Raw genomic sequence first — 25,804 nt, forward strand, 5'->3', positions numbered from 1 at the left:
TGATTGTTCTTCCTGAGGATCTGGGTTCAATTCCCAGCACCACATAGCAACTTACAACTTTATTAAAATAAATTTATTATTTATCTGACATCCTCTTCTGGCCTCTATGGGTACTTCATGCACATGGTGCATAGACATATATGCATGCAAAACAACCACATATACTAAAATAAAAAATTTAAAGCAAGAATACAGAGTTGACTGGGCCTGGTGTGCAGCATTGCGAAGCTGCAGTTCCAACACTTAAGAAGCAGAGATAGGAAGACTATCTCCAATGTGCCCAGAACTATAAAGTGAGTTCAGACTAATTAGGATTACAAAGATAGACCCTGTATTAAACAAAGCAAAAGAATATAAAACACACATTTTTTAAAGTTGGAAAAGTAGACAGGAAGAAGGGCTTGGGATTGCATGTCAGTAGTAGAGCACCTGCTCACCAAGAAAAAACCCAAGAAGCTGTGTGTTCATCCCAGTACCTCAGAAATTAATGTTGCATTTTTACTTGTTTTTAGCCATTTATTTTGTGATATGAGGCATTGAATCTAGTGCTTCAAGCTTGCTAAGTGAGATGTTTTGGAAGAAAATGGCCCCGTAGGCTCACTGGGAATGGCACTAGTAGGAGGTGTGGCCTTGTTGGAGAAGGTGTAGCATTGGTGGAGGAAGTGTGTCACTGTGGGCCAGGCCCAGAATGACATTCTCTTCCTGATGCCCGCCAATCTGGATGTAGAACTCTCACCTCCTTCTCTAGCACTACATCTGCTTTTGTGCTGACATGCTTCCTATCATGACGATAGACTAAACTGCTGAATTGTAAGCCACCTCCAATGTTTTAATTTTTTTGAGTAGATGTGGTCATAGTGTTTCTTCATAACAAGAGAACACTGACTAAAACACTAAGACAGTGTTTTACCACAGAGCTATACGGCCAGCACTCTTTTCTTTTTTATTTTGAGCTAGGGTTTTATTAAGGCTAGCCTGAACTTGTATTCTTCTAAGTCTGTCTCCTGAATGTCTGGTATTACAGGTGTATGTCACATCTGGTTTTAAAAATTATTGTTGCTTTCCTTAAATATGTTTCTCTAGTTAATTATAAAGAACATAATTTTTTTCCATCACCATCTCCTTGTTATAAATAGTCACCATCTTTCTTTCATCATGTGATTGTTAGTTGGACAACTTCATTTAGATATAATTTAACAGGCGTTTTTTCAACACCATTCTACATGGGCCAGTAAGGTGGTTCAGTGAGTAAAGGTGCTTGTTGAGTAATCTTAGCAACCTGAGCTTGATCCTTGGAACCCATGTAAAGGTGGAATGAGAAAATCAACTCTTCAGAGTTGTCTTTGACCTTCACATACATCTGGGCATACACATGCTAATAAAGTTTTAAAATATTGTATCTATTCTATACCACCCTTCCTTCTTAAATGAAGAATGAGGCCAAAGGACACTGAATAAGAAGCCTAAATTCATGAGCTCACACGGTACTTTGAAGATTAAATACTAAAAGTAAATACGAGATGACATTTAACATTTGCCTATCACTGAATTTATATTCACAACAGATGAACTAAAGATTCTGGACATTGGATAATAAATGGTTTATGATTATGAAATCTGTATCTTAGGAAAACAAAACCTTAAAATGGAATTCCCTCTGATGAGGACGAAGAACTCATTGGGGTACATAGTATGAGTAAGTTCATGCCCTTATGAACTTAAGGGCATATTAATTAATATAAGCATATATATTACTTAATATAAGTAAACTTATATACTTATAAGTATATACCATATATATACTGGTATATACTTATACCAGTATAAGCAACAGCCAAAGGAAAACAAACAACTGTAAGTGAATGGACAACCCCAGAGAGCCCCTGAATCATATGCAATGCTGCTGCTTGCCTATAGCCCTGCCTCAAACAGAAACCCAGCACATTCTGCAGCAGAGATGTGATCAGAAAGGTTATTTACTGGAGCTGGCCCAGAGATGTTAGAGCAAAGATGGGCTCCTTAGACTGAGGAGCCTGTCTTCATTTGTCCTTCCTATGTAGTTCCAAAAAATGTAAAAGCACAGCTGGTCTCTGTCCTGCCAGAAGAAACAAGATGGAGAAGGAAGCATGGCTTCTTTGCTGGTCCTTCTCCAGTGAGAAAATCTCAAGGTCTTTCACCATCCACTTAAGAGTTTTTACACTGCATAGTTGTAACTATGCATCATCCAGCTTCATCTGTGTTCACAGCAAGAATCGTCTTCCCTGATGCTGGAAGACTATTAACCTGCTGAATCTATTTTATCAATTTAAATATAGAACACAATGGTAACTGATGGACAGTCCTGGAAATTTCCAACAGCTGGGCCAATACATTGAGTTTGGAATTTGATCCACTACACTCTATAGAGTATTATTTTCTATTTTATAGGTAATAACGGAAAGAAAGTGGGAGACATTCCTAAAACTAACAAGGGGTCTATCTGCAGGCCTGGGGAGAACGCCAGTAAGAAAATGAGGACACTAACGCTAAGGAGAGGGCAGCAGGAAGCAGGAGATGCCCAAAAAAGTAAACCTGAAAGATGCCAAAGAAACTGTTTCCTGAAATTTGGCCTGAGTGAGATTTGCACCTAAGTAAGAGAATGTTTTCTTCTATATCACCTTTCTGAAACCACAAAGCCTACTGTTCAGAATATCACAAGGGTACAGAAATGACATTAAGCCATCGCTTTTTGCCTTGATGAGGTGTGGATGAATATTAGTAGCTTTGTCTCTCATGTGTGCAATTATATATGTAAAGATAATAAATATAATATCCCCCTATTTTATCCTTTTTCCCCAATCTGGAGTGCTAATGGGCAGTCTTCATGTGTATATTTACAGCTCAAGTGTGAAGGGGAAGGAGCTATCTCTGCCAGCTGAGTCCATACCAACAGGTGCATTTCACCACCACAGGCACTTTCACGGGGACAAACAGTTCAAGAGCTAAACTCAAGGGACAATGCTTTGTTTGTTTTTTGTTTTTTCAAGACAGGGTTTCTCTTTGTAGCCTTGGCTATGCTGGAACTCCCTATGTAAACCAGGCTGGCTTTGAACTCACAGAGATCTGATCTATGCCTCCTGAGTGCTGGAATTAAAAGCATCTACAATCACTGACCAGCTCAAGTGATGACTTTTATTTCAAAGAAATCTACTGTTCAAGAATCAAAAGGGAAGGGTTTACCTTCTGATTCTACAGAGCAGGCCTGAGTTACACATTAAGAACCTAGCAAAGCACAGTTATCAAAATGGGACTTTCTTTGCACAGGCTGAGCTGGATACATTTTAGTGGTTATGTTAAAAGCAGAATTGGGGAAAATCTTAAACCAGGAGTAGAAAAAAAGCCAAGTGCTGGATACGCTACCATGGGTGGCCACAAAGCAGCCAAAGCCCCGGTTTATGCTCTAGAAGCTCTTAGCTAAATGAATGTCTTCTCTAAACACTCTCCTGTCTTCTACACTTAGACCACAAAGTGAGGAATTACCTGAGATGTAATCATATAAGAATCTGAATAAGTTTGAGTTGCAAAATGCTTACATTGCTCTTTATCTGTCTGTCTGTCTATCCCTCTGATTGGCTAAGAGAACTAACACACAAATACAGAGATGACAATATAAACAATGCCAGGCCATACATGTTAGCAAACACATGCAATGGCAGTACTGAGGAGGCTAAGGAAGAATCAAGAACTTGAGGCTAATTGATGTTATCTGATAAACTCTGTCTCAAAAATAAAACAAACAAACAAACAAAAAGAACTATTAAGTAGTGTCAAAATCCTAGAAAAATCAAAGAGAAGCAAAGAAAGAATAATTCATGTCACGGAGACCAGTAAAAAAAAAAAATCCCTAAATGACAAAAAAGAACAAATGAAGACTGAATATAATAAAAAAGTGGATTATGTTTTAAAACCAAACTTTCACAGAGGTTACAGTGTGCTATTTTTATAAACAAATGTGCCACTCTGTCCACTGGAATGGTTCCATTCAAAAAGACACATAACCCGGGGAATCTCTAAGTTCAAAGCCAACTTACTCTACAAAGCTAGTTCCAGAACCACCGGGGCTACACAGAGAAACCCTGTCTTGGAAAACAATAACCACCACCACCACCACCACCACCACAACAACAACAACTAAAGACACAATAACAAGTGTTAGCGAGGATATGGAAAAATGTGAACATACATACGGTATTGGTGGGAATGTAAAATGGTACAGCTGCCTTGGAAAACAGTCTGGCAGTTCTTCAAGGGTCATTCAGAGTTACCATATAAAGCAGTAGTTCTACTCCTAGGAACATACAGAAGGGAACTGAAAATGTATATGTCCTGGATTGAATGAGAACAACCCCGATAATCTCAAATACTTGAGTGTTTGGGCTCCAGTTAGTGGAACTGTTTGGGAAGGACTGGGAGGTATGGCCTTGTGTGAGAGGGTGGGCTTTGAGGTTTCGAAAGCCCACACCATTCCCAGTTAGCTCTATATCTGACTCGTGCTTGTGGAGCAAGATGTATGCTTGCAGCTATTGCTTCAGTGTCAAGCCTGCCTGCCTGCTGCCATGCTCCCTGCCATGATGGTCATATACACTAACCTGAAACCATAAGCCCCAATAAACCATTTTTTTTCTTAAGTTGCCTCGGTCATGGTATCTTATCACAGCAATATAAAATTAACAAAGACAATATCTATGCTAAAAATTGTACATGAATATTCATATTAGCTAAAATACAAGGGAATACGTACATACAAGGAAATATATAGCCATAAGAAAAAAAATGAAATTCTAACATGCACATACAATAAAAAATTAAAAGCAAGAACCAAAAATTACAGCACATGCTTGTAATGTCAGGAAGTTGAAGTAGGAGGATTCTAAGTTCAGAGCCAGCCTGGCTAGAAAGCAAGACTGTTAAATAACAACAACAAATACACCAAGATAGAGAAACTTTAAGATGGCTCAGCAGGTAAATGTAGTTGTTGAGGATGGTAGTTTGAATGAGAAAGGCCTCCACAGGTTCATAGGCTTGATCACTTGGTCCCCAGTTAGTAAAACTACTTGGGAATGATTAGGAGGTATAGCCTTGCTGGAGGAGGTGTGTCACTGGGGGTGGGGTTTGAGGTCTCAAAGTCTAAGCCAAGCCCAAGAGCTCTCTATTCATACCTGTAACTTGCAGGATCATTGTGAGCTCTCAGCAATAGCTCCTGCCTACTACCATGCTTCCCACCTGCCACCATGCTTCCCGCCATGATGTTCACAAACTAACCCTCTGAAACTACAAGCAAGCTCCCAATAAAATGCTTTCTATTCTAAGTTACCTTGGTCATAGTGTTTCATCGTAATAACAGTAACCCTAACTAAGACCAGAGTATGAACTAGAGCCCACAGGAGGAGGAGAGAATCAACTGAAAGCTGACTACTGAAATATGTTCTGTGATCTCTCTACACATATATAAACATGATCTGGCTGCCTCTGCCTCCCTAGTGCTGAGCTTAAAGGCATGTGCCTCTATGCTGTGCTGTGTCTAAATTCCTTAATTTTAAAATTCAGGGGGAAAAACAATCCAATTTGAAAGATAAATATCTAACAATCAGTTTATAAGAGAAAGAAACAATTACCTAAAACACATAAACAACTCCACCTTTATGATGACCCATTCAGGTTAAAGCTAAAGGGTTATAGATTTGTCGCTATTAATTAGAAATGTGCAACAAGTTTTATATTACATGACATAACTAAAAGTCTATGAGAATAACTGTGACATAATGAGGGGATTAAACATTAACACAAACCTTTCTCTGGGAGGAAAATTAGACAATTCTACCAAAAATTTTAATACATATCCTATTTATAGAAATAGTCTTATAAAAGTATTGGCTGTGTTTAGATATGTACATAGAGGTATATACCACAGAACAGTCTATGTAATACTGTCTTGAACAGCAAGAAACTAGGGAAAAGTCAGACTCTCCTCCCCCCAAAAAAAACCTGGAGAAATTCTTAACCCAGTCACTCCTTTGTGAAGTAGTCACTAAAAAGAATGAGACAAGCATTTTTCTATGCAGGAACTGTCTCTGGGACGATGCCTACAGAATAGTGTCACTGCCGGTGGCGATCAGGGTGAGAGAACCTTCCTTCTTGTAAACCCTTCCAGATTTTGGAGGGTCAAATTAGAAGAATGGCACATGTGTATGAAAATGTCATAACATAAACTATGACATTTTAAAACGTCAGCATTTGCACCAAAAGAGTACATTATCACATTTTTTTTAGTTAAAATTGCACGTAATGATTCCATGTTAATGAAGATATATACAAGTAAATCAATGAAGATCAGCTATTAGAGCAATCTCTCCTATAGTCCTAATGGTAAGACCAGCCTCAGATACGTCACAAGTTTGAGGTCTGTTTGCAAGAAATACTGTCTAAAAAAAACTATACAGAGTTGGACAATGCTGCCGGGTGGTGGTGGCACACACCTTTAATCCCAGCACTTGGGAGGCAGAGGCAGGAGGATCTCTGTAAGTTCGAGGCTAGCCTGGTCTACAGATCAAGTTCTAGTGCAGGCTCCAAAGCTACACAGAGAAATCCTGTCTCAACCCCCACTTCCCTGGGGGAAAAAAAAATCCCACAACACAACTCAAATAGATTAGTGGAAAAGAATAAATTCTAAGTCAGGTATGAGGGAACACTCCTGTAATCCTAGCACTCAGAAAGATGAGGAAGGAGGCTCAAAAGTTCAAAGCTGCCCTTGACTACCCCAAGAAATAATGTTACCAAACTCAAGTGAGGTAGCTTTGGTGACTTATGCTTAATATCTCAGTATTCAGAGGGGGATAGGAGAGGACTGCCATGAGCTGGAGACCAGCTTAGACTCATAAGCAAGTTCAGGCTAACCTGGGCTAAAAAAGCCAAAATCAATCCACCAACCAAGATGCCTTCTATAAGAAATAAGAAGGTACATACTCAAATTTAACAACCCAAGAAAAGGATTTTATACCAGTAATTGAGAGCTCCCCCCACCAGAAACGCAAGAATAGTTCAAGTTTACAAATATGGAAAGCCAAGAACGGGTCAAGACACATAATTATGCAAAAATTAGTGCTGGCATCAGAGAAAGACATCATCTCAAACAAAACCAAGTTATACAACAAAATAAAAAGAAGTGAAACCAAAAGACTGGTTAGTTGTTTTTAGGAGCTAGGAGAAGTACTGTGAGTGACTGATTGCTTCAGGGTCTTTGAGAACAATGAAAAATTCTGGAATTGATATATGGCAATGAGAGCTCACCCTTTTGTTCTGATTCAAGTAATGGCCTCTGCCACATCTTTCTGCTACCATCCTGCCGACTTCACCATGAGTACTCTCAAACTTAACCAAAGGAAGTCTTCCTGCCTTTATATTCCTCCATCATTAGTCACAGCAACAGAAAATTGGTACCAGGGAAGGGAAGTCATGCTGTCATCAAAATTTTATTATCTGATTCTTAAGGAGTTGGAACTGGTTTCTGGAGGAGTTTGGAAGTCTGGAGATGATGGTCTGAGAATACCTTATAAGAAACTTATTGGGTGATTCTAGTGGGTGCTCAGAGATCAGAACTCTAACTCTAGGAAAGGAAGGTCAGGCTCTTCAATGTTCACACAGGAGTCATCTGTGTTACACTGTAGCAAAGAAGCCACCGCCAATTGTGCTTGCTCTAAGTCTTTGCAGAAGGCTAGGTTTAAAGGTAACTGAGCTGACAGAAAATGTCAGACCTTACCAGATTATTGCTGGCTGCATTCAATCACACTTGCAGTGAGAATGCTAGCAGAAAACAAGTAAAAAAAAAAAACTTTGAGAAACTTTTGTTGTGAAACAGTTGCCCAAATGAGGAAGGAGTGTGAAGTTGGAGCCAAGAAAAGCATGGTTGCTGAAAAAAAATGGCAGCCAAGTACTTTGTGAAAAGACACTAGGAAGGATGCCTCCAGCTTGCTCAGGCACCACCCACCAAATCCCATCCTGGAATGCTTGAGCATATAATGGTCTTAACACATTTCAAAGATTTTATTTAAAGAAGAGTTCTAGGTATACTGCATGCACAGGGCAATTGACAGAAGTGTTTGCAGCTATCTAGACACCCGGAAACAGAATGATCCAAAGGCTCGGCCACCACTGAACTGGTGGCAGAACCTGGCACTGTGCACATGATGCTAGTTTTGTGAGTTACAGGGTTATGAGTATTACCACCCAGATTGCAAAAAAAGGTCTAGGAGTTCTGACATTGTGTAGCAGGGTTAGAACAGCTGCAGCAACCCCTGCAACAACAATGCATGAAGCTGTGAGTTTGAGAACCAAGACAAATGGAAACCCCAGGAAGTTAGAGGTGTCAGAAACATGAAAAGACCAAGAAAGCTGCAAGCAGCAAGTACAGCCAATCCAAAACAATGAGCAAGATAGATGGGATTTTAAATCTCATTACTGACTTACTTAGAATGTTATGTCTTTTACATTTTTTTTAAATTAAAAGATTTTTTTTTTATTTCAAAGAGCTGGGATGAGAAAACTGGCAGCTATACCCCAAAATTGCTCATTTTGAAGATCTGTTTAATTAATTTTCTTAACCCTTTCTCACAGTGATCTATCAGCTCTATCCATTGGCTTTATCTTTAATTACTTTCCTACTCCTGAGGACAGGAGCTATGGCCCAGCATTAAAAATACTGGCTGCTATTCCAAAGAACCAAGGTTTGATTCTCAGTATCTACACAGTCATATACAACAGTCTGTAATTCCAGTTTCAGGGGATCTGATGTCTTCTTCTAACCTCCATGGAAACCAACCACACACATGGTGAACAAACATACATACAGGCAAAACACTAAACTCATAAGAATAAATAATCTTTTAAAAGCTGTTTTTCTGGGGCTGGAGAAATGTAGTGGTTTAGAGCAGTTGCTGCTCTTGCAGAGGACCCAGGTTCAGAATCCATGTGGTGACTCAAAACCCTCTGTAACACTACATCCGGAAGACCCAAAAGCCTCTCTGGCCTCTGTAGGCACAAATGTAGGCGCACACACACACACACACACACACACACACACACACACACACACACACACATATATATATATATATATATATATATATATATATGCAGGCAAATCACTCATATATGTAAAAATAAATGAATCTTAGAAAAAGTTTTTCCTATTTGATATTTACCTTTATACCCCAGCTTTAAAAATCTCAAATAGAGATCAATGTAGCCGAGGCTGATTTGAATTCACTACATGAACTTGATTCTCCTTTACTTCTTGAATACTAGAATTATAACTTTTCACCACCAACTGCATCATGAAGCTGTGTGTGTGTTTTAAACTTGCACTTTATGTATATAGGTGTTTTGGAAACATGTATGTCTGTGCATACCTGGTGCCTGTGAGGGCTGGAACAGAGTTAAAGATAGCTGTGAGCTGCTATATAGGTACTGGAATCAAACCCAGTCCTCTGAAAGTAGTCAGTGTTCTTAACTGCTGAGTCATCTCCCCAGCTCAGATCTCTCAACTGTAACAGGTTCTATTTCATATTTACAACTATATAATTGAGTTCTTTACTGATTCTGTCAAAACCTTTCTAAGCAGGAAAGTCTAATACAGTTCCCAAGATTACATTCAAATACTCAACATCATTCACTAAGCACATGGAATGCCTCAATTACAGGCTTCGGGACAAATGTGTAAAGACTATGAAACTAGAATCAGCAGATAAAAGGTTATCAATAAAGCATAGATGTGCAAGGTAAATCTTGAAGTTTTGTTCTGAAGATAAAGCCAGTGCTGCCAAAGTAGAAAGCAAAGTGAGGAAGTGAGGAAGCCCACCCACAGAAATCCAAGGCTCTCCACCCCATGGTCAAGTTCCCAGCACACAGGAGCACAGCTTGTGCCCACTTCTTAAGAGTACTTGCAAACCCCTGAAAGACCTTCCATCACTGTTCAGGGCCTGCATCCATGAGTACACTGTGCCATTCCAGGCACCAGCTATTAGGCATGTAGAAGAAGGAAAACTAGATTATTCAAAATGAGAAGGAAATTGCAAAATATAATCTGCTGTCAGCAGTCCTTGGCAGAAAACACTAGTAGCTGATGTCATAAAATACAGCAGGAGCATCACACAAACCTCAACAGGATGGATGGCTCATCTTAGCTCCTGAGTAGAGGGAAAGCATTTATTGCCTTTGTTTCCCTAAAGCAAAACCTAAGTGTACATGAATGTATGCTTTTATACACACAACCTACGCCAAGTTATGTTTTTGGTTTGTTTTTTAATTTTTTTTTCAAGACAGGGCTTCTTTGTGTAGCTCTGGCTGTCTTGGAACTTACTCTGCAGACAAGGCTGGCCTTGAACTCAGAGATCTACCTACCTCTGCTTCCCAGGTGTTGGGATTAAAGTTGTATGGATCACTGATTGGCGAAGATTTTTTTTATTCTGAAGTTTTTTTATATGACTCATATATCTTCAAAAGTCTGAAACTTGCAAATATCTGTATGAAAATACCACCTTTAAAAGGGAAAGGGCTGGGGCTGGAGAGGTGGCTCAGTGATTAAGAGCTTTGCCTGTTCTTCCAAAGGTCCTGAGTTCAATTCCCAGCAACCACATGTGCTCACAACCATCTGTAATGAGATTTGGTGCCCTCTTCTGGCCTGCAGGAATACATGCAGGCAGAACACTGAATACTAAATAAATAAAGAAATAAATAAATGAACAAATAAATAAATCTAAAAGGGAGGGGGGGCTGCTGCAGGTTTAATCCCATGACAGCTGCCTTCCTTAAATGCATAGGGCCCTGAGCTCAATTCCACACAGAGTGGGGGGAAAAAATAAAGGGGCTACTTTGGGCTAAAGAGATGGCTCAGCAGTCAAGAGCACTGACTTGCTCTTGCAGAGGCACCAGGTTTGAGTTTCAGAACCCACATGGTGGCTCACAACCATCTGTAATTCCAGTCCCAGGAGGCCCAAAGCTCTCCTCAGGCACTAGGCATGATTGTCATACACAGACTTAGATGTAAGCAAAACACCCCCACACATTAAGAAAATAATAATAATTTAAAAAAATTTAAGGGGATACTAATCTAGATTCTAAATAAGACTATAGGGCAGGATGCAGCTCAGCTGACAAAGCACTTGCCTAGCATGCACCAAGTCTTGCGTTTTATAAAACAGGTCATGGTAGTATGCCTATAATCCAAAGAGGCAGGAAGATCAGGAACTCAAAGGCTCCACTAAATAGGGAATTGGAGGCTAGACTGCTACATGAGACCTGGTGTCAATTCAAACGGGATCAGCTAGGATCCTCAAAACTTGTCTGACTATTAGCAAGAAACAAAGGTTACTTGACATACAACTGTGATTACAGTACTAACAAGGCAGAAACAGGAGATGAGTTTCAAGTCTCCTTATGACTGCATAAGGAGACTCCATCAATTGATTATCTGATTCATTACAATTATAAGCTGGGTGTTTTTATGTAGTGTTTGTGAAGGTCTAGGATTACAACACATATCACAACATCTAGACTGAGTATTTGGGGGCGGGGGTTTGAGACAGGGTTTCTCTGTGTAACTGCTTTGGCTGTCCTGGAACTCAGTCTGTAGACCAGGCTGGTCTCAAACTCACTGAGATCCTCCTGCCTCTGCCTCCCAAGTGCTGGGATTAAAGGTGTGCACCACCAATGCCCAGTCAGACTGCATATTTTTTAAACTGTGCTTATGGCCAAATAGAAGGGGAAAAGAATAATTAAATTTACCTGTCATATTCTGAATTCAAGTGACAATTGTGATCAGGTAATCAATTATAAGCTAAGTTCTTTAAGGGCTTTAAAGTATGCATTTTTAAAATAAAGAAAACATCAGAAGCTATTTAATTTCTCAAAATACACAGTTTTCCAAGATCTAAACAAATGAGCTTTTCAGGAGAAAAAAAAAAACATTTGAGAAAACTAATTCTGTATGAATAGGGCCACTTCATTCTATAGAGAAAACACACACATACACATACATACCCCAAAACAGTCTTGCCAGGTGTTGGCACATGCCTTTAATCTTTGTGAGTTTGAGACCAGCATGGACTACATAGCAAGTTCAAGACCTACCAGAATTACATAATGAGACCCTGTCATTTACTAACACTAAAGAATCCAGAAAAACACAGTCCTAAAACTATGTTCATCCTCAATTTCTCAGGTTACTCACAATCTTTCTTAATAAGTCCTTTTCAGATTCATTAAACCACTCCCATGCAACAACAAATGAATCAATTTTTCACAGATTACATTCTGGTAAGATGGTTTGATTCAGAATCAAAATATTTATTTTAATACTATGATAGGGAATGAGAAATTTGAAACAGTGGCACACTACTTTTGTATTTTTATGTGAAAATGTACCACATTAAAAAATGATATTTGAATTAAATTATACATGTAGTCAATTACGGTTATTTGCAGCAGTTTTGTTCTATACCGTCAGTCACTCAAGCAATGAACTAGTACTAATGGAAGCGGGGTTTGGCTCCTTTAAGCCTCTCTGCTCACAAAATTGACATCAACTAATCAGCACATAACCTCATTGTATGTGCTAATGTTTTGTGTATTGTGTGCTTCTATCTGGAAACTCCTTATTTAATAATATGCTGCTGATTCATCAACCTTAACTCATGGCTGACAATATTGCTAACTCCTGCCTGAACACTTGCATCTTACATATCTGTTGTTGGTTTTGGGGACAGGTTCTCTCTATGTAGGTGGCCCTAGCTATCTTGGTACTTGTTTCTACCTCAAAAGTGCTGGAATGAAAGGCATGGACCACCACACCCAACTAAATTGTGGTTTAAGTCTCTAGTTCTTACAATCACACCTAAAGCCAACATTTTAGTGTGACTTTGGAGGTCATTTAAAACAGTAAAAAAACAAGCAAAAGAACCAAGTTGGGTGACAAGTTCAGGAGGTAGAGCCAGGAAAATCCAGGGTTCAAGATCAGCAGCAGCTACCTGAGTTGAATCTGTAGCTATCTGCTTAATATTGTTTTAGGGGAAAATCAAATAAAGTTATCTATCACTATTACACATTAAAATGTCTTTAAGATGGTGGTGGTGGGAAGTAGAAATGGACATGGATCAAGATATATTGTTTACATGCATGAAAGTGTCAAAAGAAAAAATATAAAATGCTCTAAAGCTGGGTTTGGTGGTTCACACCTTTAATCCAGCATTTGGAAGAAAGAAGCAGTTGGAAGCCAGTCTGTCTATAAAGTGAGTTCCAGGTCACCTTGCCTCAAAAAAGAAAAGAAAAGAAAAAGAAAAAGGTTCTAAACAAAACAATTGAAGACCCTCATTAACCTTCAGGCTGCAGTAGCATATGCAGGTAGTAGTTACAGAACTTGAGAGACTGAAGCATCAGAACTACAAGTTTGAAGTCAGTCTGGACTAGACACAGGGAGTTCCAAGTAGGGCTATATGAGACCGCTTTAAAAAAACAAAACAACAACAGAAAAAAAAAACTTCAAGAATTCTCAAACTATGTTCTCAAGTTCCCAACCCAGAAAATTGAAATACTAAGTGATTTTATGACAAGAACAGACAAACTTTCTCCTGAAAGAGTCAGACAGTAAATAGGATGTGTAGGCATACATGGTCTCTGTTATATATTCATTGTTGATTTAAAAAAAAATATTTACTTACGGCGTGGGAGTGGCACAGACATGTGGAGGTCAAAGAACAACTCTGGAGAGTCAATTTTCTCCTTGTCCATTTGGCTTCCCAGGATCAAAGTCAGGTTGTCAGGCTTAGTGACAAGCCCCTTACCAACTCGCCACCTCCTGGTACAGTCACTGGTTTTAATTTTAACTCTTCTGGAGTATACAAAATTCTGAACTGGATGTGGTGGCTCACAAGTAATCAGGATCCAGGAAGTAGAGGCAGGAGGGTTGCTGCAAGCTCCAACTATGCCTACACTACATAATGAGTTCCAAGCTAGCCTGGACTACAGAATGAGAATAGCCTTAAACAACAAAATTCTTAACTAAGAATTACACAAAAAGAGGCCACAGGTTACAATCAGTTTGCCACCATGGGTTACATAGCAAGATTCTGGTCTTAAGAAAGGGGGAAGGAGTGTGGGGTGGAGATCATGTGCTGGAGAGATGGATGGCTCAATGGTTTAAGAGCATGTGTTGTTCTACTAGAGGACCCAAGTTCAATATCCAGCAACCCTGTCAGGTGGCTCACAATCACCTGTAAGTCCAGCTCCAACGGGGGATCTAACACCTCAGGCCTCTTTGGGCACCTGTACTCACACACACAGATACTTAATAGAAAAAATAAATATTTTTAATATTATTTTTATTTTTTGAGACAGAGTCTCTATGTGGCTCTGGCTGTCCTAGAACTTGCTCTGTAGAATAGGCTGGCCTAAAACTCACAGAGATCCACCTGCCTCTGCCTCTGGAGTGCTGGGATTAAAACACTAACATGTAAGGGTAAAAGATGATAAATTAAATCCAACTACAATACCCATCAAGGTATGCAACTGGAAACAATGAATTCAAATATCAGATGGAAACAATAAATTTGAACATCAGAATGAAAAAACTAGTAAGTACATTCAACAAAATACCTTAGCAAAAATGAGTTTAACTTACTAAACATTTTCTAATATACTCATCCAGGCTGCATTTCTACTCTCCATAACAAAATTGGTACACATACTAAATATCATCTAATCACACCAATATTTGAGATTATGTAGTAAAAGCATGGGAGGTTAACTGTTAAGACCACAAAAAAAAAAAACAAAAAAAGAGTTTAAAAGTCGGACTCAAAAACAAGTAACCAACATATCAAATTTCAGATGATGATTGTTCTTCAGATATGTGTCTACAGAACACATAAACTTTATGTTTATATAAACACAGATAAGAAATTAATTTAAAATGGTAGAGTTCTACATGAGTCAGGCAAGAAAAGATGTTATCTTATTCAAGAAGAAATAAAATAAAAGGCACATCACACAATCCTAAATAAAAAATTGATCTGTGAAAAACAAAAACAACAAACATCATATGTATACATACAAACTGCTAACAATTTATTTTCTTTTTTACAATGAATATACACAAGGTTTATTACATGCATTAGGTAGATTCTCAACAAATCTTATTTTTTCCCCTTGTTTGTCCATTTTAAAAATAAAATGGGGCTGAAGAGATGGCTCAGCAGTTAAGAGCACTTACTGCTCTTGTAAAGGACTTGGGTGATATAATAGTCAAACTTATAGCCATGCTAGTTAGGTTTTCTAGATAAAGATATATTTCAGATTGATAAGTATTCTTCAAACATTTCAAAGACCTACAGAATATGGCATTTAAAATGTTTTAATAACTTAAACTTTTCATGACAGTGAGACAAGTCTGCTCCTGGCAGCATCAATGTACTCCAGAGAAAATGATGGCCATCAAAAAACTCTGTATGGAGTTTATTTTCTTTATGACAAAAGCTAGTGGTCAAAGAAACTATCCTTGCCTCAATTGCTGACAGTTACTATCTAAACTGAACCAGCAGAACACAAGAAAAGCGTCTGCCAAGCTTTGCCAAGACAAGGTAGGCCAGTCCTTCAAATTTCCCTGCTTCACAGGAAAGTCTGTCTGTCTTGGCCTACATTATGCTTGTAGGCCAAGGATGGATGTCCCAACATTACAGAAGAAATGTGGATGATTGTCCAGGAAGCCAATTGTTTCTGTCATTTCCTACATTTTGGAAGTTGCTTGCCTGGACTTCCTGCTTACTGAGGTATTATTATTTCCTTCTAATCTTTGATGGAGTTAAAGATTAGTTAACTATAGTTTTTTAGTTATGATAAAAGGTAAATTAGATATAAAACTTTAAACTCACCAAGATAGGATAGATAAATATTTTCTTTAATTTTGTCAAATACAAATTTTGCTAAATATTGCAACTCTAATTCTTACTTGATAACTATTTTGCTGTATGTAATTTTACTATGTTAAAGTTAAAACCTCTTTTGATTAGACAGAAAGGGAGAAATGCTGTGGTATGATCTTTCTGTATGCTGTGACTATGTATTCCTCTCATTGGTTAATAATAAAAGTTGTTTGACCAATATCCAGGCAGGATAAGATTAGGCGAACAATCTGAGAACTCAGAGGAAGAAGGACAGAGTCGGAAGATGCCAACCAGCAGGAATAGCCACAGTAAGACTACAGAAAAGGCTACAAGTCACATGGCAATATATAAATTAATAGAAAGGTATTAATTTAAAAGTAGGAGCTACTTAGCAATAAGCCTGAGAAATAGGCCAAACACTCTGAAATTTATATCAAGGACTGGGCAGCTGGGAAACGAAAGCACCACCTCCATTTCCACCTGGGTTCAATTCCCAGCATCCAGAGGGTGGCTCACAACCAGTAACTCTAGCTCTAGGGAATCTAAAAGTCTCTTCTGAGCCCCACCAATACTAGGCACCCATGTGTAGGCAAAGTACTCATAAAAATAAAACAAATAAATCTCAAAAAAATTTAAAGAATAAAATAGTGTTATAAACTTCATGTTTGTCAGACTAAGTAAGATGGTTCAGCAGGTAAGGGTACTTGCCTTTAAGCCTGACCACCTAAATTTGATGTTGAGGATATGCATGGTAAAATCAACTCTCTGACTTCCAATGCATGATGTAACATGTGCATGAAGGGGTACGCACGTCTATACACACACATATAAACACACACAAAACGTAAAAATAAATTCAATAAATTCATATAATAAAATTCATGTTGTTTGAAAATATCTTCTGTATCTTTATTTATTCTTAGAAATTCTACTAAATGCAAACTAAAACCAAGTACTTCCTTGTTCAATGACAGAATTTCAGCAATGCTCTCAAAATCATGGCCCCACACCAATCAAACAGGAACCACTGACTCAGTGGATTGTAAACAAACCAACAAAAAGGAAGGAAATATATTGAGGAGGATCCAAGGAGAGTTGAAGGAGAGAGGGTGGATATGATCAAAATACATTGTATAGATAAAGTTCTCAAATAAAAAAAATAAAAATCTAATTAAAAAAATCCTCTCCAAAAGACTGGTGGCACACGCCTGTAATTCCAGCTTAGAAGTTAAAGAGGAAGATCAAGAATTCAATGTCATACTCTGCTTCTTGAAGAATACTAGGCCAACCTGGACAACATCATACCTCAACCCCCAAAACACCCTACCTTCTCTAAAACTTGTTCTCAATATTCAGTAATTCCTCAAACTGAGCTGTTTAATATTAATGACCAGAATCAACAAACATTTCTATAAAAGTCAGACAGGAAATACTTTAGGCTCTGGGGCACACATGATCTGTTATTTATATATTCATTAGCTTTGTTTACATTTTAGGAATATATTTAAAAATTTCTGAGCTGGGGATAGTGGCTCCTGTGTGTAATCTTAGCACCTAGCAGGCAGAAGCAGCAGACTGCTGTGAGCAGTACTAGGGCATCAGGGTGACAGAGACAACAAAATTCTTACATAAATGTCACACAAAACCAAACTACTAGAATTAGCTTGCCAGTCACAATTTGCCAAGCACTGACTTCTAAGAAGTCAGCATCCAGAAAAAGTTTGCTGTTAAGAGTATATTCTACCAAAGGCACCAAAAAATTACACCAAAGTCAACTGTGGTTCATATTAATAAAGCAGATGCCATCATAGCAACTAAAACTGATTAATAAATATGTTGAACTCTATTCTTTGACAAGGAAATCTCAAGATGGGAAACCTACTAACAGAAACTTCTACAACTCATTTTACACATGAATAGGAACTTGTATATCACATGTGTATGACTAACGCACATGTCTCCATTTGGAAAACAGCAGCTGAAAGTTGACTACACCATCAAAGCTCAAATTTCCTTTCATTATAATTAAAACCATTTATACATTCAAGTAATCAAAACTGGTGAGTCTGTTTTAGATGTCATCGAATGCTGAAAATTAAGAACAGAATCAAGAGATTGGTGGTGATTTGCTTTCAATTTTAATCAGAAGCCAGTCACAGTAGAACATACCTATAATCCAATGGTTCTAGAGACAGAGGCAGGAGGTTTTGTGAGTTCAAGAACAGCAAGGTACAGGACAGCCAGAGCTTATATGGTGAAACCGTGCTTCAAACTTAGTATTTATTGCATTCAAAACTATTGGTCACCTTTGTCTAAACAACAACTTTTATATATTTCATTTAATCTAAACTCATAAGATTCTCATTAACATCCTGACGCTACTATCAAACATGAACTTCACTAAGAATAAAACTGGGACAGATTCAATGCAATGCCCATCAAAATCCCAGCAAAATTCTTCAAAGACCTCGAAAGAATGGTACTCAACTTCATATAAAAAAGCAAAAAAACCCAGAATAGCCAAAACAATCCTGTACAATAAAAGAACTTCTGGAGGCATGACAATCCCTGACTTCAAACTCTACTACAGAGCTACAGTACTGAAAACAGCCTGGTATTGGCATAAGAACAGACAGGAGGAGACAATGGAACCGAATAGAAGACCCAGATATCGATCCACACATCTTCGAACACCTGATCTTTGATAAAGTAGCAAAAAACATCAAATGGAAAAAAGAAAGCATATTTAACAAGTGGTGCTGGCATAGCTGGATATCAACATGTAGAAAAATGAAAATAGACCCATATCTATCACCATGCACAAAACTCCAGTCCAAATGGATCAAAGACCTCAACATAAAGTCAGCCACACTGAACCTTATAGAAGAAAAAGTGGGAAGTACACTTGAACGCATTGGCACACAGAACCACTTCCTAAATATAACCCCAGCAGCACAGACACTGAGAGAAACAATTAATAAATAGGACCTCCTAAAACTGAAAAACTTCTGTAAAGCAAAGGACATGGTCAACAAGACAAAACAGCAGCCTACAGAATGGGAAAAGATCTTCACTAACCCCACGTCAGATAGAGGTCTGATATCCAAAACATATAAAGAACTCAAGAAATTGGACACCAAAAGAACACATAATCCAATAAAAAAAAAAAATGGAACACAGACCTAAACAGAGAACTCTCAACAGAGGAATCTAAAATGGCTGAAAGACACTTCAGGAAATGTTTAACATCCTTAGTCATCAGAGAAATGCAAATCAAAACAACTCTGAGATTCCATCTTACACCTTTAAGAATAGCCAAGATCAAAAACACTGATGACAACTTATGCTGGAGAGGTTGTGGGGAAAAGGGAACACTCCTGCATTGTTGGTGGGAATGCAAGCTGGTACAACCCCTTTGGATGTCAGCGTGGTGATTTCTCAGAAAATTGGGAAACAAACTTCCTCAAGACCCAGTAGTACCACTTTTGGGTGTATATTCAAAGGATGCTCAATCGTGCCACAAGGACATGTGCTCAACTATGGACATAGCAGCTTTATTTGTCATAGCCAGAACCTGGAAACAAACTAAAGGCCCCTCCACCAAAGAATGGATAAGAAAAATGTGGTACACTTACACAATTACTACAAAGCAGAAAAAAATAACAACAGCTTGAATTTTCCAGGAAAATGGATGGAGCTAGAAAACATTATTTTGAGTGAGGTAACCCAGACATAGAAAGACAATTATCACATGTACTCTCTCATAGGTGGTTTTTAATCATAAAGCAAAGAAAGCCAGCCTACAAACCACAATCCCAGAAAACTTAGACAACAACATGGACACTAAGAGACACTGACATAGATCTAATCTACATAGGAAGTAGAAAGTAGAAAAAGACAATATCTCCTGAGTAAATTGGGAGCATGGGGACCTTGGGGGAGGGGAGAGACAGGGAAGGGAGCAGAGAAAAATGTAGAGCTTAATAAATATCAATTAAAAAAACTATAAAATAAAAATAAAAAAAAAGAATAAAACTGGGTCAGACTGAAAGTCTAAAATTAAAATGCTAACCACAGCAGTAACCAAATGGACTAGTATCTTACCTAAACTGGTGGGTTTGATCAGCTCGTCCAGCAGGTCATAGAATGGTAGCTTTTGCAGCTTTATATCTGGATGGACTGGGTGCAGCGCTGATGTGAGATGTGGGAGTTCCAGTTCATGTTTAGGTCCCAGAAGAGAAACAGGGAGTAGTGGGGATGATGCAGGGTGACCATCATAGGTGAGTTGTGGAATGGTAGATGGTGACAGAGTCGCTGGCATAGGACTTGAATGTACGTTGGGGATAGACAAGTCCGCAGGCGTCATAATTTTCTGAGGGAACCGCCGCCTGTAGAGTTCTTTAATTTTCATTTGTACAGCAGGACTACAGCCAGCCTTTAACAAATGCAGGGCTTTTGTAAGAAGTTCGTGTTTGCGTCCGTGCTTGTTCCTCCCAGCGTAGCCCAACAGTACTTGGAGTTCAGAAACTCTAAGGCTCATAACCATTTGCTTAGAGAAAAAAGTTAAAATGTCAAATATTAGTATCTGATACATAATTTACAATTCTAAACAACTTTTATTTAGCCTCTTTATGTGATTTGCTTAAATACCAGCCCATTTAACATCGTCACTATTCTAAACAAAGTTTAACCAATTATTAATAGAGAAAACTTTAAAAGTAATATGCATAAGTTTCTATAAAGGATACAGGATCAAGTTTACACTACGCAGGACCACATCTCACTTTATCCCTACTACTGAGTGACATTAGCAAGCACTTACTAATTTTCCAGAAGCATAGACGGCAAAGTAGTAAGAGCATTCCTGCCTTCTTGGGGGAAAAAAACTGTAAGTACATTCAAACCAAATAACCCACCTCAAACCCCAGACACATTACCAAATTCGACTCTCTATATTAACTCTGGAATGCAAGGAACAATCGCTATTTTCCTGAGGCCTGTCTCTTAGTCTGTGCTGTTATATTGCTAGCTAGCAGTCCCAGATACTGAAACTCTCGATTCCCACTTAGACATCAAGAATTCCATCTGTACATTGTAACATGCAGCTAATGACAGAAATCTACTTACCTTTATTAATCTTGGGTTCACAATTTATTTCATCATTGCTTCTATCCTCCACCCCTTCTAAGAACAGGAAATGGAAATCTAAACAGAACCTTCCATTTTAAAGCAACAGAAAAGGGAACCAAAGAGGAAGAGTTGACCCTGACCACACTACTACTTATGGAAGAAACCCTGTCTCTGACAGGATGACAGGAAATGCCAGGATGAACACATACCTGCAAGCTTCCCATTCATTAAATTCTCCATTTCCCTAAACTATTGGATTCTCTGGCCTCATACCAAATACGAACACACAGGCCTACCTTCCTGTATGACTTACTACAAATACCTTTTCTCAGCCAACCCATTGGAGCAGCGGTTCTCAACCTTTCTAATGCTGCAGCCCTTAAACACAGTTCTTCATGTTGTGGTGTCCCCCAAACATACAATTACTTTCTTTGCTACTTCATAGCTGTAATATTGCTAATGTTATGAATCATGATATAAAAATCTGTGGTTTCTGATAGTCTTAGGTGATCCCTGTGAAAAGTTCATTCAACGCTCCTAATGGGTTGCAAGCCACAGACTGAGATCCACTACATTAGAAAGTTCTTTCAGGTAGCAGAACAGCCCCCAAACATGACCAATGAAAGAAGCACTCTGATGCAATATAGTTGGTCAATCAAAGCTGTCAGTCACTTCACTGTTTCCCACTTCAGGTCCAGCTTCACGAGCCTGCCCAGTAGATTGGAACTGTTTACTGTCTATCTCTACTGTCCATTTCTTGGGTATTTAGTTTTCACACTTAACCTGCTGCACTGTCATTTTTATCCATACACTGGTTCCTTGCCTAGATTGAGGTTCTCCAGGACTGATGACCATTCTAGACTGAGGTTCTCTGAGTATATGACCATTTTATTTTCAGCATCTAGAACCAGAATTTGTTATCAATTATACTGACAGTGAAGGAATGAACAAGAAAAACATGTCAGAAGGAATGGAGGTAGAGTGTACAGTGATAGATCATTTAAACCAATGCCCAAATTCTTGAGTTCTACAGAGGCATACAAAGGTGTAACTCAGATGTTGGAAACAAAATGTTGAGTATAATGGCCTACATGTGAAAGAGCCGTGATTGGGAGGCTAAAACAGGAAGATCTTAAGCTTAAGGCCAGTCTGTGATATACAGTCTCAAACAACAATAAAACAAACAATTCTACCCCAATGCTATAGGTATTTTCTTCTAGGATATTAACAGAGATTGTAAATAGGACAACAATAGTGTTTTCTCCCTACTCACTGAAACATCCTAGAAAGGTACAAAACAATTGGAAAAATTATTTAAAAGACACCTGCCAGGAATGGTGAAAGGTATTTATAATACCAGCACTTGGGAGGCAGAGTTCAAGGACAGCCAGAGCTATACTGTGAGACCCTATCTGTTGTGGGATTCCCCTCTGAATGCTGTGAATAGTATTGGCTAATAAAACAAACAAACAAACAAACAACAACAACAAAAAACCTGTCTTGGGCCAGCACAGAGCGGAATAGACGTAGGCAGGGAAAACTAAACTGAATGCCAGGAGAAAGGAGGAGGAGTCAGAGAGAAGCCATGGAGCCACTGCCAGAGACAGACATGCCGAATCTTGCCAGTAGGCCACGAGCCTTACGGTAAAATATAAAATAATGGAAATGGGTTAAATTAAGATGTAAAAGCTAGCCAATAAGAAGTTAGAACTAACAGGCCAAGCCATGATTTAATTAACACAGTTTCTGTGTGGTTATTTTGGGAGTCTGGGTGGCCCGGAAATGAACAAGCGGCTTCCTACTACACACGTCAAGTGAGGAAGCCTGCAGAGGTCAAGAGAGGGCACTGGATCCTGTGGAAAGAGTTATAGGTACTGTGAGGTGCCCCAATAAGGACACTCAGAACAAAACTTGGATCCTCTCAAAGAGCAGCAGCATGTGCTCTTAAGCACTAAACCGATTCTCCACTTCCAGTAATGCACTGTGTAAATCTTAAACTGGACATCTGTACTATTATTGTACTTGGGAGGTTGAGAGTGAGGGAACTTGAGTTTAAGGCCAACTTGAGCTACACTGGGAGATCCTATTATCTCATAATAATCTTCTGTTTGTAATGAAATAAAAAAAAATCAAACATCAAGGATTAGTAATTAAAAACAAACTGGAGTTGGCTGGTCTTACTTTCCTATTGCTGTAATAAAACACCATGACCAAGGCAACTTCTAGAAGGAAGGGTTTATGTAGGCTTATGGTTCCAGAGGGATAAGATTCCATCCATCATGGCAGAGAATTCTAAATGCAGGCAGCAGGAACAGATGAGAGAGCTCACATCCCAAACTGTAAGCAGGAAGCAGAGAGAGCAAACTCGAAATGCGATGAGGCTTTCAATTCTCAGGGCCCATCTCCAGTGACATGCTTCCTCTAGCAAGGCCACACTTTCTAAATCTAGCAAACAAATAGGGACCAAGAATTCAAACATCTGATCCTATGGGGAACAATCTCATTCAAACATAAATCACACTGTCTTATAAATTCTCTGATAAAACCAACTTAAGAGAAAGCGTCTAAGACTGGCTGAAAACTCAATGGTAAAACCTATTAGAGTGGGGAAGATGACAGGCGCTTAAAGAAGCTGGTCACATCACATTCACAACTGAGAGCAGAGAGCAATGAATGCATTCATGCTGCTCAACTCCCTTTTTCCATTTATAAAATCCAGGACCCACAGCTGCTATTAATGGCCAGGAAATGGAGTTGCCCACAGTGGGCAGGTCTTCCCACGTCAATTAAAAAACCAAGATACTTCCCACAGGCATGTCCAGAGGCCCATTTTCCAGGTGATTCTAGAGTCTGTCAATTAACACTAGCAGTCACATAGGCAAATGTGTTTGTTCTTAAAAAGGGGGAAACAGCATTAAATTTTAGACAAATCTTTCAATTCAATTCTCTAAGTCACAAACAAAAACTGCAATTCAATAATTAGCACAATTTCAGTGATGCCTTTGTCATTAATTGTGAGTACAAGATTAAAAATGTAGCACTGATGCATTATTGTATTTCTATGAAAAACACATTGACAATTTACTTAAAATCTCTTGTTTGAAGGAGCAAAGAAAAAGTTAAATGACAAAACAAACTTGACAGCTGTCAATTACATTTGACTGCCTCAAAAAAAAAAAGCAAACACTAGCAACCATTAAACAAATACTTACTTAGCATGCTCTCAAAAGACAGCTGCTATTAATAAGTCAAGGTTTCTAGTTTAGGTTTATTTTATTTTATTTTTTTAAAAAGAGGATTTATCGTTGTGTTTGAGACAGGTATCATCATTTTTTCACATAGGAAGCAAAAAAATCTGCTGAATGTCCACAACTAATTTTACTTCCAATATATTACAATTTTACAGATATTTAAGGAAACAAGCCACACGTCTTTTAATGGGGGGAGGAATTAATTAAAAAATGAATATAGTTTACCTCAATTTTCAGTTCAAGCTTCAGTAATTGAACTTAAAAAAAAAAAGTTCTGGCTAAGAAGTGTGCGTGTTCCATTAACCATTCACTGCACCTGATCTTGCACAGCGGAAGGCCAGGTGGTGTTCCTTGCTATTACTGGAACAGATTTTGCATACTCTTGGGGGACCATAATCAGCACTGTATTTTAAGGGAACTGAAGAAGGGTGCGGAAAAGGTCCAGCCATTTGAAGCATTATTCAAATGAAAGGCTCAGAGAAGCATGTAGCAATTAATTCACAATGTGGAAGTGTTGACAACACACAAGAAAACTAAACATTTAAATACTTCTGAGACACTGAAATGAAATATATTTTAATATGCAATGTGCTTAAAATTCTTCAATTGTTACGACTAAAATAAAAGGAGTATTTAAAACTAAGGATAACATTAACAATGATAGCTATTAGAAATCATCACCTCCTAGGGAATTCCAGTATTCTGCTGACTGCATCTTTGGATGATCTAGTTCTAAGAATCCCAAGGGATTAAAAATGGTTGAAAAGCGTATATATTCTGCACAGAATTCTGTGAAGGAAGTCTTCCTAAAGTATTTTATTTATTTTTTATCAGACAGACATATGCACCACTTTGAAAATAATTTTTTTATATATTTGATGTACACCTGCATGTGGATGAAGGTAATCAAACACAGAGGGGGGTCATCAGATCCCTTGGAACTGGAGTTATAGCCAGTTGTGAGCCATCTGATGTGGATGCTGGTAATCAAACACAGATCCTCTGGACAGCAAGCTGGTTTTAGCCACTGCATTCTCTCTAGCTCCATATGTATAATTTTTAAAATTTTTTTTTTAATTTTTTTAGTTGCATGCATGTATTTGCACCATATGCATGCCTGGTGCCCATGGATGTCAAAAGTGGGTATTGGATCATCTGAAACTAGAGCTATAGACTGTTGTGAGGTAGCATGGGTCATGGGAATTGAACCTGGGTCCTCTGCAAGAACAAGTGGTCTTAACCATCAAGACATCTATCTAGCCGATGCATATTTATTTTGTTTTTGTTGGGTTTTTTCTTTTTTTTTTTTTTTTGCTTTTTGTTTGTTTTTTGAGACAGGGTTTCTCTGTGCAGTTCCGGATGTCCTGGAACTCACTCTGTAGACCAAGGAGGCTTGAGTTCAGAGATCAACCTGCTTCTGCTGCTTCCCAAGTGCTGGCATTAAAGGCATGCACT

At 38.5% G+C, this 25,804-nt stretch overlaps 1 protein-coding gene across 3 annotated transcripts in view; it reads right to left on the minus strand.

The window, feature by feature from the left end:
- The window catches only part of Pias1 (protein inhibitor of activated STAT 1), a 125,270-nt gene that overhangs the window by 67,406 nt on the left and 32,060 nt on the right, over positions 1-25,804 (minus strand). For all 3 annotated transcript variants that reach the window (XM_085689206.2, XM_048423944.3, XM_085689207.2), the window contains exon 2: positions 20,073-20,517. In XM_085689206.2, coding sequence (XP_085545332.1) covers positions 20,073-20,514 — 442 coding nt within the window. In that variant the 5' untranslated portion in view covers positions 20,515-20,517. The remainder of the gene's footprint in view (positions 1-20,072; positions 20,518-25,804) is intronic.

Source organism: Myodes glareolus, chromosome 4 (assembly GCF_982192425.1).
Source record: "Myodes glareolus chromosome 4, mMyoGla1.1, whole genome shotgun sequence".
Lineage (NCBI taxonomy): Eukaryota > Metazoa > Chordata > Mammalia > Rodentia > Cricetidae > Myodes > Myodes glareolus.